Genomic DNA, 19,339 nt, shown 5'->3' with positions numbered 1-19,339 from the left:
CAGGTCAGGGTCTAAAAGGTATTGAGAACACCAGTTGAGATGATGCTGTCCTTTCTCATTTCTGCAACTGGAGATATCTTGAATATTCAAGATCTGATTCATTTTTTCACAAGGCATCTTGATCTGTTACCTTAGAAACAACTGCATAGACACTGGAGGTTCACAGCATATAAAGAACTGGAGAGTGAAACACTGTGATGACTAACTTGAAATGAAGGTTTGAATAAGTACGTGTTTGCAAATCTCTCCTATTTTAAAGAAAATAAGGAAAAATGAGTGATTTTTTTTTCTCTTACAGTATTCCTAATATATTTATCTGACATGCTACATCTTATGAGCTACTCCATTCTTGTAAGAAGAATGGAGTAAATTCGAAATACTGATGTGTTTTCTGTAAATTCACTCTGAACAGTCATTGCTCACTAAAAGCTGAAAAATTATTAAAGGCTAAATTGTTCTTTGAAATATGTCTTCACAGCCTGCTCATAAATAATAGAAGAAACTGCATCTGTGATTGTAATACTGGAAACTGACTTTAAAGATTTAAAGGTTATGCAGATGGTACTTTCTGTGTCATGTCAGTTGTCTGTGAGTCCTGCCCTATGCTGCATACTGGTGCTGGCTGTCAGAAGTCAGCTAGAACAGATGTCAATGAGACACACTGTGAGACACATCTCATAGCATGTAAACTGCAACATCTTTCAGCAGCATGTGGGAATAATTAGATCATCGGCATGGAAGAGAAGGAGTGTCAGACCTCATTCAGGGAGATGTGCATCAGGGAACAGACACCTGTGTCTCTATTTGGGGACAAAGATGAAAAATTGTATATTGTTAATCTAGAGCTGAGAAAGGAAAAAAATAGAAGATTACGTTTATGTTGCGGTTATGTGCAGGGCAAAGAGTGCAAAAGTAGAATTCCAGTACTGTTCCTGTTAGAATGACCAGGAGATGTTGTGATCTGTTGCTCCCCAAGTTCCTCTCCTTAGTGTGGAATTAAGCTGTTGAGACTGTGACTCTTCCCTTACACAAGGCTCTGTGAACTCAAAGTGGTATTTTTTGGAAACAGGCTACTGAGCCTGAGCAACCTTTTCTTTTAGTATAAATCTGTTCAGTGTTACTTCTTGTTATAGAGCCATTTCCTGGGGATGTAACATTTGTGTAGAATAGAGAAGTCTTAAAGAGATTTCTTATATGATTATTTTCATATGTTTTGATCATGTGCTCCAAATATGTATGCATTTTTTGCTGGCATCTGAAAAGTGGTCTTACAAGTTTCCAAACCACCAGCAATGATACTTTCAGATCAGCGGTGCTATAAATATGTCTGAAGGAAAGGCATATATAATGCATGAGGTTTCCTATGCCAGAAAATCAGGAATGATTTTCATGTCATCAAGATAGTAGTAGAGCTCTAAGTAACACTTAATAACCAATTAATTTTTAATAGGTGATAATTTATAGAGATGATCTGATATTTCATTATCAGCATTATTAGTTATTCCAACTGTCATTATGGAATTTTTTCTGCTTATGTCCTTACCTTTTTAATATTTAAGACATCTTCTAAGCATAATCATATTTTTATGTATGGTAGTCACTATCTACACTAGATTTTAAATATCCAATAAATTAATATAAGAATGAGAAAAAAAAGAAAACAAGAAAGCTGGTGTCACCAAAAGGTGTCTGTTCATCTGGTAAGGAGACTTGAAAAATGAGTCTTTGTTTTTTTACCCACTGACTAACTGTTCAGTTCATTTTCCATGATTGGAGAATGATCTCCAGCCTGATTAATGACAGACATGCTACACCTACAGCTTCTTCAAAGAGCTGTTCCTCAGCAGACACACCTACACTTTAGCCTAAAAGAAGGTTTGTAGAACCAGGGCATATGGAATAAGAGAAAAACCCTCTGTATGCACAGCAGGCAAGATGTTTGCTCTCTCACCTCTGACTGCTCTTTGGTATCACTGCTTCCTTCTCTACCCATAATCCTGCACCAGAAACCCCAGTCCAGAAGAACATCATTCCTTCTCTTATTTTATTGTCCCTTTAAGCTCTAAGCCTGTTTTTAAAGCCCTGTCACGTGTGACTTTTCTAATGGAGCGCAAGTTCTATCATTCCTATTTTATTTTTAATAACAAAAACTGTATTGGATAGAAATCTAAGGTCATTGTCAGGGGAGTAGTGAGCAGCTTTATCAAATAAGAGCACCCAAGTCCTTGTTTACAGACTTGAAGGTGATCACCCAGCATGGGTGATGGGGAAAAGGGATTTCAGGTATGCAGTGTTAAGGACTGTGTTTATTGTGGTAAAGCTAAGGGAACTACTGAAAAAGAGAACAACAAGGTGATAAGCTAGGTGGGCATCGATCTCCTCTCAAGCAACCAGCAGCAGGACAAGAGGGCACAGTCTTAAGCTGTACCAGGGGAGGTTTAGGTTGGATGTTAGGAAGAAATTCTTTACAGAGAGAGTAATCAGACATTGCAATGGGCTGCCCAAGGAGGTGTTGTATTCACCATCCCTGAAGGTTTTTAAGATGAGAGTGGATGTGCCACTCAGTGCCATGGTCTAGTAACCACGGCGGTGTTTGATCAAGGGTTGGACTTGATGATCTTGGAGGTCTTTTCCAACTCGATTGATTCTGTGATTCTATGAAGTGCAACACGTGAACAGGTGGTTTCCCTTTGCAAAGACTTAGGAATATAAACAGATTGCAACTTTGCTGATTTTGGTCTCTGCTTCTGCACTAATACATTAAAAAAAAAAACACTGGGATTGCCTCCTTCCTGATGAGCACTCATCTGTGATTTTCTTCCCTTCTGTGCTGTTTGCAGTTATCTCTGGTAAAAAACCGTCCCTGGCTAAGCATCCCAGTGACTCTCTGACCCTGAACAAAAAAATATTTGTGGTGCCTAGAGTGTATAAACTGAACACAGACTGGACCTCTGAGCACATGCTCCTGAGCTGCCATTCTCTGGTGAGCTTGTATAGGAAAAAAATAAAACCAACCAAAACCCAACCAACCAACCAAAACAAAAAAAACCCTGAAAAAACCAAAACTTAAAACCAAATAAAACCAAACAAAACCAAAACAAAAAACCCCCACAACAAATGAAACAACGAAAAAACCGTAACCAAAACCAAACCAAACCCAAAACCCACAACCCCACTCCCAAACAAACAAAAATGCGTGAAACCACATATAGATTTTTTTTGAAGACAAGATTATCAATGTGTATCTGGTATTAACTATTCATAAAAGATACATTTATCTTGAACAGACCTGTCTGAAGATGACTGAGAAATAACATTTAGTATTAAGCACATTTCATTGTCAAGTTTCTGTGTTTTAATAACTTTTTTTTATTTCATTGATGGCAAATGAAAAGATGATAATTTTACTTTAGATGATATACTTGTAGTGTACAGTACTAAAACCAGCTTAATATTTTTATAATTTTAATAAGTCAACTGAAACAGTCACTCAGTATGACTGATGAATTTTTCCTTGAAAAGGCTGCTAGAAAACTTCTTCCTCTTTTTCAAGGATGATTCAAGGAACATTTGAAGAATTTAATTTTTCTTCCTCTTGTGGAGAAAAGAAAGCCCTATATTTCAGGACTGAACAATAGAAAAATCCAAATGATCTGTACTTAAAGAATTCACATGCAGAGCATGATGCAATGAGCTGTCTTGAGTAGATGAGGAGTAGGTGTGAAATGTCTAACGACTTCAGTGTAAAATGTTTCTTACATCTAACCATTGTTAAAATTTCAGATTTTTTCCATTTACCCTTAGGAAGAAGTAAGACCTCTCAAAAATGTTATGACAAGAAGGGAAGGGGGGGAAGAGGGATAAGACTAAAAATAGCAAGTGGTGTAGGACGTTTGTCTAAGATTATCGAGTCCTGGCCTGAAATCCCTGCCTTGAAACAGGCTTAAAGGGTAAATCCACATAGTACAATGAAGGATGACATAGGCACCCAAGCTAGGTTACTCAGATCTAGTTCACACTCCAGAAGCAAAGGAGTTGCACTAATGCTGTACGGTGGTAAGAAATGGTGTAAATACACTGGGGAAAGCACTGCACTGAAGTGGAACAGCCAGGCTTCACACGAGTTCCATAACAATTCTGCTATTAACTCCATCTTGTAAAAATGTTTTGACCTGGCCATGTTTGTATTTTATATCCAAAGTAACCTGAAATACCCAATAAAATTATGTTCAATGTACAAAGCAATGTATTTTGCTATTAATGTGATAATATCACAATAGTATAATAATCTTTAATAACATGGAATATTTAATTTCTCTACCGCTTTCTAAATATTTTCATTTTATAGTACAAACTGGAATGCATTACTCATGATTATTTATTTTAGTGTCTAAGTGAAAGCAGTATAATTATATTTTTAAATATAAACTATGACTTCTTTTATTTCATCTTGCTTTGTTAAAATGGCACATTGGAGAACTATTAATACACTTCATTGTTCTCTGCCTTAAGTCTATTCAGGATTAAAATATTCATTTTAGATTAATAAATGAAAAAGTATATGGACATGTGCATTTCTAAAAGCTTCCCATAGTAAGAAAATGTAGACAACTACATTGGTTCAGTTTTTATGAATTTGAAAAGCAGTAGCAAACACAAGCTTTTTTTGAATGCTGTGATGGTAACCTTATGGAAATATGAATAATATAACAATCTCCTAATTTGCACTAGAAACAAAATATATTTTATGACCAATAATAAAAACAGTATTGTTATTATTATAGTTGTGGTTTTTTAAGTGCACATTTCCTAAACCTGAAAAAGATTGGAATATCATTTTTATTCCTGGTAACTCACTTATATATCGTCTAGGATAAGGGCACCATCTTGTGTTCAATATAAATACTTGTTGCAAAGAAGATAATGTTACATTATAATGAATTCAATAACTATAAAATTTGTTTGTATATTAAGATACAAGGTGTTCTTATAGCACCCATATTCATAAAAAGAAAATATCATCATTAAAAATAGAATGAAAACTTTTGAATTTTTTCATTGTGTATATGATTTTATACAAACTGTAATTTTATATAAAAATAATTATCAGTTCAAATCCAAACTAGAAAAAGAATCTTTAATAATATTTTTTCTTTAATTAGTGATTTAATTTAGATTGTAGTGTTTTCATACAGTAAAAATTTATCAGAGGTCTAAATTTATTAAAACACATCAGATAGAATTATATGTGTAGTTCCAATTTGCTCACTTTTGTTATAATCATTGTGAATTCTTCATTGTGCTGAATATGCTATCTCACCTATTTCTGGGCCAGTATCTTGTCAGAGTTTGACGCAAGGCAGCTTTGGGACACAGGAGAAATTAAATAATTGTGTGTTCCCAGCTGTTACTTTTAATCTAATTATGAAGTCACTTTTTTCAAAGAGTCATGGAGGGGTTGGAAGGGACTCCAGGATGTGGTCTAGTCCAATCTTTCTGCTCAAAGCAGAGTCAGTTACAATAGGTTGCGTCCAGTTGTGTTTTTATTATTTTCAATGATGGAGACTCCACAACCTCTCTGGTAAACAAGCTCGTGCATAGTGTCTGACCAGCCTCAAAATAGAAGTTTGTTCTTGGATTTTAAAGGGAATTGCCTATGTTTAATTAAGTGCTTCTTGCTTCTTGTCTTGTCGCTGGACATCGCTGAGAAGAGCTTGGTTCTGTCTTCTTTACTCCCTCCCATTGGGTATTTGTATGCATGGACAAGAGCCTGCATGAGCCTTCTCTTCTTCAGGTTGAACAGTCTGAGGTCTCTCAGCCTCTCTTCACATGTCTGATGTCTCAAGCCTTAGAGGGGAAGGATCATATCTCTCAACCTGCTGACAATTCTGTTTCTAATGCAGCCCAGCATACTGGTGGCATTCTTTGCCACAAGGGCACAATGCTGGCCCATGGTCACCTTATTGCATAACAGAACCTATTCTGCAAACTTCCTTTCCAGACAGCCAGTCCCCAACATGTACTAGTGCATGAAGTTATTCTTTCCCAGAGACAGGACTTTGCATTTCCTTTTGTTGATCTGTTTGACATTCATTTCTGTTCAACCCGTTGAGGTCTCGATCAGCATGACTTTAAAGAGATAGTCAAGAGTGGCTTCACAGTAATATTAGCCAACTTATTCCCTCTTTGCAGCATCCTGAACGTCACGATCTCATACTCACTGCAGCCAGGGCTGCTCTTGACATTCATATCCTTGCTTGGTTCTTGTTTATGAGTATGAGGCACAGCAGAGCTTCCTTCATCATCTCCCCACTTACCTATGTCAGGAAGCTATCAGTGCACTCTGGAAGCTTCCTGGATTGCTTGTGCCCTCTGTGTTGCCCTCCACAGGGTTAAAATCCCCATAAAGACCAGGGCCTGTGAATGTGAGGCTGTTTCCAGCTGCCTAAAGATTTTGTTGACTTCTTGACCATGATCAAGTAGTCCAGACACAAAGTACAATATTAGTAGCTGTGGGCAGACACTGGGCTTTCCACTAATCGTGACCCAATAACTCTCACTTGGCTCCTTGCTTGAGTGAGCTTTCTCTGTTCCTGCTGCTCTCTCATATAAAGGGCATTTTATATAGTCATGGGGAAAACCAGAGAGTGATAGAGTACGGCTCCTGCTGTGTGGAGATGCTTGTGTTGTTTAATGTAGTTGAAGTTAATGATAGTGGGGGCTTCCTTTTGTGAAAAAATTCCACAAGCTTGATGTCACATACCTTGACTGCTTGATTCCACTCCCGTCCTGAGTTCTCTAAGAGCTTCAGAAAAGCATCAGGACCAGATATATCTTGCTATAAAAGAAACTTGTTTACTATTGGTTCATTTATCTTTTTGCTATTACTAGAATGTCTTTGATACAACATCCCAGGACCTCATTGCTGTGCCTTTTCAAGGGCAAGGAAACTAATTCCTCCAACGTACAATGGGACCAACAAGTTTTCACCTTCCCTAGACGCTTTCATTTGTTCCAACAAAAAACCTTAATTAGAGTGGAGAAAATATGACCCTAGCCTAACCCTAACCTCCTGACAATCTTAATCAATCCAGGTTCTTGGGACCACAGAGAGAACTTGACTATACTAGTTTTATAAATATGAAAAAGAGGGAGCTGTTTGTCATTAGTTTTCTGAATCTTACATTTGTGTTTCTTTCCTGTTAAGTTTTCTGTACCTGATCTGAAATTGCTTTGCATCACTATTTATCTTGTTTTGACATTTATTCACATACCATTTTGTTCCTCCACAGTTCAACAGCACAATTTAGAAAAATTGAAATTTTCATTCCTTTTTCTTCCTTTCTCTTACCTTTCCAGATCTCCCTGCTATCTCTTTGCATAATTACTCCTTCTTAAATCTGTAGAAAAGGTCTTTCTTATTGCCCTTAATTTTTCTCTAATTTCCAAAACATTTCCTAATATTTTTCATTTGATCTTGCTGTTCCTTTCAGTGCAGAATGCCTTAATTGACATCTACTTTTCCTATACAGTTCTCATTTCTTCCTCTTCTTCCTTTTCCTTTCACTTCCTACCTACCTGCCTTTAGTTCTCCTTTTCTACTTACCACTTCTGAATTCCTTTATTTCTGCCTTGAACAACTGCCCTTTCTTCCTTTAAATTGCTATGTTTTCTTTTGGGATTTGTTTTTTTCACTATTAATTCTTTCTTTGAAGTTGCATTTAGGATTAAATCAGAATGATTTTAAAGTCATAGACATTTAGGTGGTTCTGCCTGCTCAGACACAGCGCTCTGTTCCCCCATTTCACTTCTGAGGTCCTTCATGCCACTCTGAATGTTTTTTGGTCTTTTTTTTTTTTCTTCTTCTTTGTGGCTTTATTAACAGAAGCTATCCTAATCTTGCAATTGGTGTTTTTTGTTAGTTTGTTTGGGTTTTTGTTTCTCCTCTTTGTTTGTTTGGTTGGTTTTTTGGTTGGTTTGTCTTTGGTTTTTTCTTCTCTTGTTCCTGTGTCACTCTTGTACTTTCTCCATTCAGGTCTTATTTTCTTGCACACTTCCTACCTATTACCATGATTTTGAATGGGTAGATCTTTAGATTTTCTTAGGTTTCTCTTTTCCATAATTCTCTTCCTCTGCTTCACCTTTTTTTACTTAGAGTAGACAGTGAGACTCTTTCTGCATGTTGGAAAGAACCAGTCCCAAAAGTTCCTCACCTGGAAACAGCTAGAGTGTGGAAGGATGATTATGCCTCTGATGTGTTACCTATATGAGGTATTGCATCATGATGTGACACAATATCCTCCAGGCTCAGACCTCACTGTCCCCAAATGACAGCAACAGATAGATAAGGACTGTCCCAAAGTACCCTCCCTTTCTATATGCACGTACTGTTTTGTTCTTTCTGTCCATTTTAAAGTAGAATCCTTTCTGTAACAAACTTACAACCTCACCAGGCTCACTGCAGTTTAGGAGATGGTATACCAGACTTAAAAAAAAAAATTAACAGTGAACAGAAGCAGGCTGGTTGATGTCTTCAGCATTGGCTAAGACATATAGTATATATATACTGTTATATCTGAGTGAACAGTTGCATATTTGAGTGTGTACACTTTGATTTTGATGGCATTTACTATTTATTTAACAGACCATAAATGCTCCAAATAAGCCATTATAGTCAGTTATGGATATCTGAACTTAAACACTTATTGGAGAGTGAATTTCTTGTCATGATATATGGAGTCATTAAGTTCTACAATATAAATTAAATACTTTGTGCTGTCCTTAGTTTGCAAATCACTAAAGCAGTTGTCTACTCTGAGCCAGTCTCTGCACTGTGCATATATGTTGTCACAGAAATTGCTTTTAAAGTTGCAGAGGAGAATAATTGCTATGAAGCATCAAATTTGAAGTATAAATAATATGAGCATCATAACTCCTTTCTGGTTAGTTAAGTCATAGTTTATTTTTTATCTTTCCCTTAAAAATAATTACAATAATGCTTTTGGGTTGTTTGAACTAAAAAAATACATAAGGAGTTAATTTTTACTGATTTAACACTGATAAAGTTTGTAGCTCTTCTAAATGAAGGAAGGTCTTCTGGTTTGGTTTTAATAAAAAAAATATGAGGAGTAATTTATCTTTACTGTGTCATATGCTTTTGGAGTAGTAGCTTCATAATGCCAACACCTAATCATCTCCCAACACTTCCATAAACAGCACAGATTAGCAAGCATGTATGATTTTTTCTGATGGCTTCCAAGCAGCTTCTTCACAGTAATAATAGATGGCCATCAGTAAAGCCTTTTTCTTGCAGCTTTAATCTGCATGCATCTTCTAGATCATGGGCTTCAGGGACACTGAAGACTGCTGCTTTTATTAATCTTCATACTTGTGGTCAAAGTGGTGCTTCTTAACTGTAGCCTTTCTCATGACTAAAAGGTTTTGTAAAATAATTTTACTTTCTCTGTGTATAAATGCTCAGGCATCATTTATAGGGGCCCTAAAGTGACTTCTTCAAGTCAAACAAGTTTTCTTACAAAGCTTGAGTTTCAGCAACAATCTTTAAAACAAATTATTTCCTATACACTAGATCTGTCTGGGATGCAGTTAACTCTTTTCCTAGCAGCCCATAGGGTGATGTATTTTGCATCTGTGGCTAAAATTGTTGATAACGTATCAATGATGCCCCATCAATGGGCCAATCAACGGGTCAACCCACTACGACCATGATAATCAGGCTAAGGGAAAGTCCAGTCATCTTAGACAAAACTGAAAATCTCTTGCCACAGAGTAATAAAAAGTGTGTGACTGTCAATTGAGTGCTGTCAGTGCTGCATGTCAAATAATTATTGTGCTCACAGAACCTGTGTTGTATAGTTTTTTCCTATTACAGATTACATGACCGCTCCTAGATGTGTGTGTTGTGGAGTGCTGAATGATTTGCTACTTAATATCAGCTTTTTCTCTCTTGTTTTTAGCCCCTTGTGAAGCCAACACATTCTTTTGCCACAGTAATATGTGTATAAATAATACACTGGTCTGCAACGGACTCCAGAACTGCGTGTATCCCTGGGATGAAAACCACTGCAAAGGTAATGTTAAGGATTGAAAAAGTCAAATCATGTACACTGCATGAGATTCAGCAAATGATCCTCAGTTTCTTGTTAAGTATGTGCCAGGTTCATGAAAACTCAGGAAGAGTAATTCAGGAAGAGCGTACATCAATAGGGAAAATGAAGGGAGCTAAAAAATGCCAATGGATCCTACTTTCAGTGTTTGTATTCGTGATGTGTCGTGTTGCATTGGTTACATCCTTCTGGCTGGCTATATACTTCTGGGAGGCTTTCTGATCACTTCGTCTCTGTTTCCCATACAATCTAAAGTATAATTAAAAGTACTGTTTCAGTTCCTTTGTCATAGGTACTTTTGTAGTGGAGTAACATATGGGTAGCAGGTGTCTTTTAGCTGCATGTTATGCCCATAATAGGCCATGTGGTTTTAAAAGCCAAGGTGAAGTGGAATTTACACTGCAAGAAAGCAAAGAAATCCAACTATAATCAAGTGAAATTGAAGAGTGAGGAACAAGCACAGGAAACCAGGTGTAATGTCTGTTTCATAGGGAGGGAGGGATGTTCCTAACCATGTGTTGGCAGCGGTTTCTGCATATTGCTGTCTTTCTGGAAAAAAAAAAAAAGTCAGCATCTGTGTTGTCTTCAGGGAAAAGAGCTTAACTAACTTACATTACAGGCTTGGGAGACAGTTTGCTTCCCTCCTGCCCACCCCCATCCATCCCCACCCCCACCCCCCGATCCAGATTTGTTCCTGGAAACATGGGATATGCCAAATTTAGGAACCAATCAAGAAAAAATGCAGAATGAGGTGGATTAACAGTCAGCCCATAAGTCTGCTGAAGCCTGTAAAATCCTGACAAGCAGTGCAATAGGGTAAAACACAAATGAAAGCATACTTCAAAAGAACACAAACTGTGGCATAGCATAATATTCTTCAAAGAAACTAAACATACAATTGGGAAATAATTATTCATTCTCTAGTTCTTCAGAACAGCGGAAAACAGAAAATCTTCACCACTCTTTTAATTTCCAGAATGATTTTCATCTTTCTTTTGCCAAGTATCTTTTTATTGGGTCTTGTGTATTTATCCTCTCTTTTTTTTTTTTAACTATGAAAAGGAGGTTTGCTGATTCCAGCAAAAAGGTTGTTTGCTGCAGTGCTGCTTTTTCTAAGTCTGCTTTTTCTCCAGAGTCTGTGTCAGTCAGTTAGAAAAACACTGGGTAAGAGTAGGCAATGGGGAGTACTGAAAAGTTAATTTTTGGAATCTAGGAGATTCTGAAGAGATGGATGTTGCTGTTTTGGTGCCAATAACTTTCATTTCAAAGGCTTTTTGTTAAGTTCTTTGATATGTTTTAGGTTGCCAAGAAAAATTACAGTAACTTAATCACAATTATCGAGTCTTGCTATGCCTGAGAGAGAAAGATAAGAATGCTTTCAGCTGGAATTTCTACAGGGCTCAGTCACCATCTCATGTGCCTGCAGCCATTTGAAAGCAAATCACAAAGAAAGATACACAACAGTAGGGTGAAACTGGTTTTATTTTTATTATTTTACTGCATATTTTTGTTTATCATTATTCACAATGCAATTTGCTGGCTAATCTATTAGAGGCCTCTGAGTAAAGGGTAGTAGACATGATCAACTTTTGTGTTTTTATGGGTGTTCAGAAAAGTTTTGTAAATTAATAGAAAAAAAAAAGAAATAACTTGCACCAATTTGGTTTTTTCCTTTCTCAAATCTCAGTTTGAATAACTTTTCTATTTTCTCCTGATTTAGCTTTTTCCTTGAGCGCTGCAAAATTCCCAGTCAGCTCACAATTATTAGGACTTCAACACAGTTTGCAATGCGAAGAAAAATTTCTTTTTAAATCCTGCAAAATCTTGTTCTTCCATTGGTCCTAACGTCCTAGTTGCATATATTTACTGGAAGGGACAGAAATAATGAAGAGAACATCTGTAACAGTCTTGGGGGCTTTAGCAGGCAAATAGAGTTCAGAGGTTACACTGAAGCCATCTGCTTGTTACGGTGGTTGCTTTTTATAAAAAAAACATATATAATTCTTTCAATTAATTAAGCCTGCAATATACCCTGAACAAATGACTTTCCAAGCGAATAGGCACACAGAGGACTTGTGTGTTGTTTATTTAGCTTTCATGAATACCTGATTTCTTCCTCTTTTCTCTTTTGTTGATGAGATTGATTAAGTGAACTCAGACATATACTAGGCTCAGCTTTGTAGTAATCTGTGAACTCATCATGGTTGTTTTTATTCCTGAACTGCAATTAATGCTATGCCTTTTTTTTTTCCTCCTATCACACAGAAAAAAGAAAAGCTAACCTATTGGACCAACTTACCAATACCAGTGGGACTATAATTGGGGTGACTTCTTGCATTGTGATCATCCTCATTGTCATATCTATTATAGTACAGATCAAGCAGCCTCGTAAAAAATTTGTCCAAAGGAAAACAGACTTTGATCAAAATGTGTTCCAGGAGGTGTTTGAGCCTCCTCATTATGAGTTATGCACCCTCAGAGGGACAGGGACTACAGCTGACCTTGCTGATGTTGCAGATGACTTTGAAAATTATCATAAACTGCGGAGATCCTCTTCAAAATGCATTCATGACCATCACTGTGGATCACAAGTGTCTAGCATTAAGGGCAGCCGTAGTAACCTCAGCACAAGAGATGCTTCTGTCTTGACAGAAATACAACCCCAGCCTGTAAAACCACTTGTTCAACCCATGAACAGGAGAAATATCCTTGTCATGAAGCATAGCTACTCACAAGATGCTGCAGATGCGTGTGAGATAGACGAAATTGAAGAGGTACCAACCACAAGTCACAGGCTGTCCAGACATGATAAATCTGTTCAGCGGTCAGTATCAATAGATTTTTGATGAAGATTATTTTGTAAGGACTTGATTGGCCAAACATATTTCCTCTTTATTCAGTAAAGTCGGATTTTTTTTCTTCTTTACTTATTGTTTAAATTTCTGTTTGCTGATAGTACATACTATTACATTATTTCTCTTCCTGTCTCTCTTTCTCTCATCTCTGCTCCTGGTTCCTGAAGGATCCTGTATCTCAGCTTTACATTTCTACTTTATTTCTTTCTTTTATTTTTACTATTTTACACATATCCGTGTGCATACATACACAGGTCAACAGAGAACAGGTATAATTTTTAAAAACCAAAGAAGATTGTGTAAATTTAGTTTTTGGAAAAGCCACATATATGTGGTTTCCTTGTAACTGAGGTGGCCTTGAGTATAATCCACTGTTGGTCTAACCATCTCTGAACCAATACATCAATAAATAAAAAATACATGTATCCATTTTGGTGCATGACACAAGAATGAGGATCACAATCCTGGGGTAAGGAAACCCCTTTTATCATGAAATGTTAACTTTTATATAAGGAATGAAAATATTTTCAAATTTTAATGTATCTGTTCCATTATTAATCACAGTATTTTTGTCATACTTAAGATAGATAGACAAATTAGAACATGAGACACCATACTGAACTCATATATTTACATATAAGAATGAAGCTAAAAGAAATCTTTCTAATCAATAAAAAAGGAAAGTCAAGCATGATATTTTTAATAAAAGACCTATTTTTTCTATATATTGCACTTTGAATGACTGTAAATACAAATGATTAAAAGTTTACAAGCAAAAGAAAAAAAGCAAAAACATTTATGAACAATATATTTAAAAAACACACATAACTTTTTTTATATATATTTGTTTTCTCTTCCATGCATTATTTATGCACTTCTTGTGACTGTTTACATGCCCTCCATATTTTCTTTGCACATTAAGGCATTTCTATTTCTTAAAAAAAAAGTTATTTGACTATTTTAATCTAACTGCATGCCTGTGTAAATTACTTCATGAATATTGGTCAGATTATCAAAGTGTACTGTTTATTAAGTATATATATGCATATATTTCTTCTTTTCTATGCAAACACTATTATTTTGAATGAAATAGCCATAACATTCCAGGTTCTGCCTCATTGGGTCTCTAAGCAAACATGAGTCTGAGTACAACACAACTAGGGTCTAAGAGACAAACCTGAGGTAAGTAAACTTATGTATACAGCAATTGAATCATCTGTTGCTTTCCATTTCATTTGTTATTTTTCTGAAATGCGTATTCGGTCTCAAACTGTATATCACCTTGTATGGAGAGAGCCAGGGTTGAATTCTAAGAAAACAGAAAGACAGATGACCACTTTAACATTGCAAACTAAGCAAAATTTTTAGTTACTTATTCTTGACAGTACTATAATCAGCCCCAGCTAAATGCAATCTTCATTCCAAACACTTTATAAAATCAGATGCTTTGCATGTCTCTTCTGTTTCATTTTTTTTTAATTATTATTTATGAAAATAAAATTTAGAGTCTCAGCATTTGAAATAGTACATAAAACTTGACAATCTAACTCAGGTCAGTAAGATGTGGAACTATCTGGTTTTGGTTCATTTTATTCATTCAACCTTGTGAAATGTTGGGGGAGGATTTGTGAAGTGTTGGGGGAAGAGTATGTGGTAGTACTGATAAATTTAGAGATTCTGTAGCACTGTTGTTAATGTTTTCAAATTAAACTCACTTTTTTGAGTCTATTCCTAGACTTTTAATTTTGCATCATTTTTATCAGCATTTAATCTCAATAATCTCAGATGTTTATAATAGACTTATAGATAGCTGCTAGTCTGTCAATTTATATATGTGTATGTATAAACACAGATATGTGTATATACATTTTTACGTATATATATGTATAAAGCAATTTTACAGGGAAAGAATCCATTAATGGTTTTATTGCTTGTAGATAGATAAAGTAAATATTTTTCTGCATTTTTTTCTTCAGAGAACATCTTTAAAGTTTTTTTTCCTTTCAGACAACTATTCATGCAGTCATGAAAACTCTGAATGGAAAAATTTATAATGAATTAGCTGTCTGAAAGAAAGAGTGGAAAATTTTCTAATTTAATTTCATTGCCTTTATGCAAATCTAAGAAATAAAGCATATCTTACTTCCGTAGCAAGAGACTCCCATTGCACAATAATATATTTCTTTTGCAATGTTGTTGCTGGCCACCAAGTGCTCCTTAGTTATTAAATATATTTGGATATTTGCTGCAAACTTGAGGAAGAAATTAGCTCCTAAGATTAACCCTTTTTTTTTAAGCATAGTTTTATTTAAGTTTATATGTTTTATGTCTGGTTTTTACTTGTACGTTTTGTGATATGTGGAAGAAGATTTACATTGAACTTTTGTTATATGTACATTGTTTTCATTATATAGACTGCTTGAGAATAGTGCGCTCCTGGGTGATTTTGAACATGCTACAATGAAATGTGAAACTATCGTCCTCGGAAACACCAGCTAGAGGTTTTATGGACTCTCTGACCAGCTATTCTCATGTCATGACAAAATTCAGCAAACAGTGTTGAGTAAAATTACTAGAAGGCAATAAGACTTTGGTTATTATGCTTATCAGTCATTTCTCTTTTTCTTTTTCTCTCTTCTTTTCGTTACAATTTAAATTCCCAATTTCAGGAACAATTTATTGAAATCAGGTATTTAGCCATTCATAATCACTTCAATAGAAGCATTTGTTGGATAAGCATCTAGCAATATGACTGAATTTGACATTGAGAAATTAATCTGCATGTTTGTTACTGAATATTTGAGTTGGCAAAAATCCCTTTATTAGATACATTGTAAAAAGCATGCATTCACAATTATTGCTGTTACTGTTCCATTTCTGTGTCATATGCTTGCTACTTGTAACTTTTTATATAAAAATACATAAAAAAATGTATAATAATTTCGTACCTTGAGTTTAATGGCAATGTTTTCTTTTACCTAATTTATCAATCCTGTGTAATTTGGGAGATTGACCTCAAAAAGTATCTTCTAGGAATTTAAAACCCAGATACAGCAGGAAATCATCTGTCTCTCATCCCTCACTTACTGAAAAGCAAAACACATTTTTTTTTACAATTTAAATGGATTCATATTACATAAAGCTGATCACTTAATTTCAGTTCAAAGGTTTGTGATAAGATATATGCTCAATTCTGTACTCTTAATTAATTTATTTCCATGGTATTTAATAAGAAGATTGCTTCAGTGTAGTAGAGTGGCAGATATTTATCAGTTACACAAATGTTATGTTTGGGTTCCAATTTTAGAAATAGAGATATAAACCACTTCCCTATGCAAGATAAAATTATATTCGTAATTCAAGCTACAAATATTAGCAACTGACACCAAAATTACACCTGAGAATTTGTGTTATTATAGGTTGGAGAGCCAAAATTATGTAAAGTTGAAAGTCCTCTTATTTAAGAACTCAGTAACCATGCATAAAATCATAGTTTCATTATCTATGTAAAGTGTTACCTTCCAAATTCTGTTTTAAAACAAATCCCAGTTCCTTCTTAAACATCTTGTGTCATTCATGGATGATATAAAAATGTTGCTAGATTTATTGAAAAAAGCGTAAAAAATTCCATGTATCTTCCCAAAGTATAAAAAGATGGGAAAAAAGAAAACCTGAAAGACTGACATAAAAAATAAGGTGATCTATATGAGCTATTTAAATATACAGGATCTAATTTGTATAATTAAAAATACAGAAAATTTGATTTCTACAAGTGTGATTTAGGAATGACATGAAAAGATGAAGGGTTTTAGGTATTTGATTACTTTTTTTGTACACTAAATTTACAATATATTTTACACAACTCGTTTTTAGCTTGATTAAATTGTTTGCTATCACATATTAGCTGCAAAAGACACTCCTCTGTCCTCTCCAGTCATTGAGAGTCATTGAGTCATCCCTCAGTTACATGGGTTTGTAGCGTGCACTAATAGTTCATTTCCAGATCAATATCTCTTTATAATTCATATACTTTATCACTGCTTTTTCCCTTAATCTTATCAAATCCTAGCTCATCATCCTTTCTTAAGTATATTATATTATTTGCCACATACATGCTTAAAATGGATGCATCTATGCATCCATTTTAAAATAAAGGAAGAATGGAAGACTTGTTAGAAGAAGTGCATATACAGCCACAAACATTTATGTATATTTATAAATATTTGCTAATGGAGATAGTGTATAAATAAATATAAAAGGAAAATTCTAAATATTAATTTAGCTTTGGATGAATTGTATGGTCTCAGAAAAATGCTTAACTTTTGGTTTTTATAATTGCTATATATTTAAGTGCCTAAATCCCCTGAAATACAGAGTTTGTCTAGTCCCTTCTAGACAAGTGCATAATAAAATTAATTTTAAGATTCTTCCAGTGAAGTGTTGACTGAAAGAACTAAACTGGAGAAGACATGGATTTTAATAATTACATTTCATGCACATCCTCGATTTCTTTTTAAAATACCTAATTGTGTCACAGAAAAAGAAGGGAGTAACATAAAACCTGTGTAAATAGAGCAAGTCAAACAAAGTGAGAATGTTAATGCCTACTTGATTTTGCAAACTCCTTTAGAAATATGTTGCCTAATAGCTAGGTATACCCTTAAACAGAAACAGCACTGTGAATTGCAAAATATCTGTAAGCTGGGGGAACAGGGTCAAATTATATCTATTAATATAAATGAAAATAAATTCAAACCTAGTTAAAATATTATAATTGAAATATTCAATTCCAAGGAATTAAATGCTTTATGTAGTCAGTAAATAATAGCCTAGTCCACTATACTGCAAACAGTAAAGAAAACTTTTGTTTCGTATCACACAACAGTAGGATATCTTAATGTGAAACTCAAAATATTGAAATAAAAGGAGTTGTTGCTGGAAGTAAACAGCTTTCCTTTCCTATGAGTATTTTCTATTATTAGGAAGCTACTCTTTTAAAAGCAGAAGGCAGTTCAAACAAGCTTTCTGTTTTATGGAAAGAAAGTTTGGCTTGTTAATTTAACAGAGCTGTATGTGTTAATACTGTATAACAAAACAGTAACTTACAGTAAATTAGCAGAGCTAGTGGTCTTAGCTTCATGCATTTTACCTCATGTTAGCCTTAAGCTAAAACTAAGAATGGTATTTACTAGATCATTTTGGTTTGACTGGTGCAATGTGTTTGATCTACAGCTTTGCTGACAGTATGCCTATTTCTTATATACTTTTTAAAAATTAGGTTTTGTTATAGTGCATTGCAATATTGTTCATAGTTTTGTGCTCTGTTTTTTTTTCCCCCATGGGTGTAGTGTTATGTATACGCTTTTCTTTTTGTGTGATAGTAGTTGAGCAACCACTCCCAAATATTTTTTCTCTGCTCCAGGAAATATGGCCTTTTCAGTTTGTGAAGTCTTTTCTGCAGCATCGTTTGAAAAATCTCAGGAAGTCCATTTTGTAAACCATCCTCATTTATAGCTTTTCTACCTTCACAATCACTTGAAGAAAAAAAAAAACAACTCACGACTCCAATAAATGTCAGTACCTTATCCTTCTATTTTTCCCGGTTTTTATGCCGGAGATACTCTCTTGAACCTAGCAACAATGTAACCAATGAGAGGGAGTAAGAGAAAGTAGAAAGGTGTCCTGCTCAAGAGAAGTTGCTAGAACAAAACAAAACAAAAGAAAGAAAGAAAAAAACAGACAAAGAAAAGAAACACAGAAAGGTATCATAATTAGAGGAAGAGTATGAAGGATTGTTGCTCATACCCATTTCCAAATTTGCAGACACATATAGGACAGATTAATTCTTCACCCACCAAATAAAAACATACTGTCCATGTCAAGCTCCAAGAGACAGAATACCTGTGCTTTATAGAACACTGTCCTACAAACAAGAAGTTGGCCTTTTGTGCTTTTGTGTACCTTATGTTTGTCTTCTGCCACAAAGATATTTCAGCTGAGGGAGCACAGCTGAAGTCCTAAGGGATACTACTGCACAAAAACTGCAAAGCTGCTTTGAAGACAGAAGTCTGTATCTGATCTGAAAGTATTTTATCTCCTCACTCCTGACTCAGCATTTCATGTGTAGTCTTGGACTCATGACTCCACTGCTCTTCTTCATCGTTACCTTAGGATCATCTCTCTTTGCTCTTTGATGATCACTTTACATCTCTATCACTGCTGCCTTTCATTTCTGTCCACAGTGAGTTTAGTTCTGTTTCCATCTCTCCTCAAAATCCACTGAAAATGCTGAAATCCTACCAGCTCACTTACCTTGTTCTTCTGTTGCATTCACCTAGCTCTTTGCCATCTATCACT

At 35.1% G+C, this 19,339-nt stretch overlaps 1 protein-coding gene across 2 annotated transcripts in view; it reads left to right on the top strand.

The window, feature by feature from the left end:
* NETO1 (neuropilin and tolloid like 1) overlaps positions 1 to 15,929 on the top strand; it is a 64,311-nt gene extending 48,382 nt beyond the window's left edge. The window contains exons 8-11 of one of the 2 annotated variants that reach the window (XR_010431257.1): positions 9,978 to 10,091; positions 12,393 to 12,951; positions 14,076 to 14,164; positions 15,397 to 15,929. Coding sequence is in view for 1 of the 2 variants with exons in the window: in XM_064657905.1 (XP_064513975.1) it covers positions 9,978 to 10,091; positions 12,393 to 12,951; positions 14,090 to 14,150 (734 nt within the window). In the remaining variant the exon portion in view is untranslated. The remainder of the gene's footprint in view (positions 1 to 9,977; positions 10,092 to 12,392; positions 12,952 to 14,075; positions 14,165 to 15,396) is intronic. The other variant, XM_064657905.1, reaches the window with a different exon arrangement.
* The last annotated feature ends 3,410 nt before the right edge of the window (positions 15,930 to 19,339 follow it).

The sequence above is a fragment of the Pseudopipra pipra genome, chromosome 1, assembly GCF_036250125.1.
Source record: "Pseudopipra pipra isolate bDixPip1 chromosome 1, bDixPip1.hap1, whole genome shotgun sequence".
NCBI classification, from domain to species: Eukaryota; Metazoa; Chordata; class Aves; order Passeriformes; family Pipridae; genus Pseudopipra; species Pseudopipra pipra.
The sequence above is the reverse complement of the archived record's forward strand: the minus strand, read 5'-3'. Positions and strand labels throughout refer to the sequence as shown.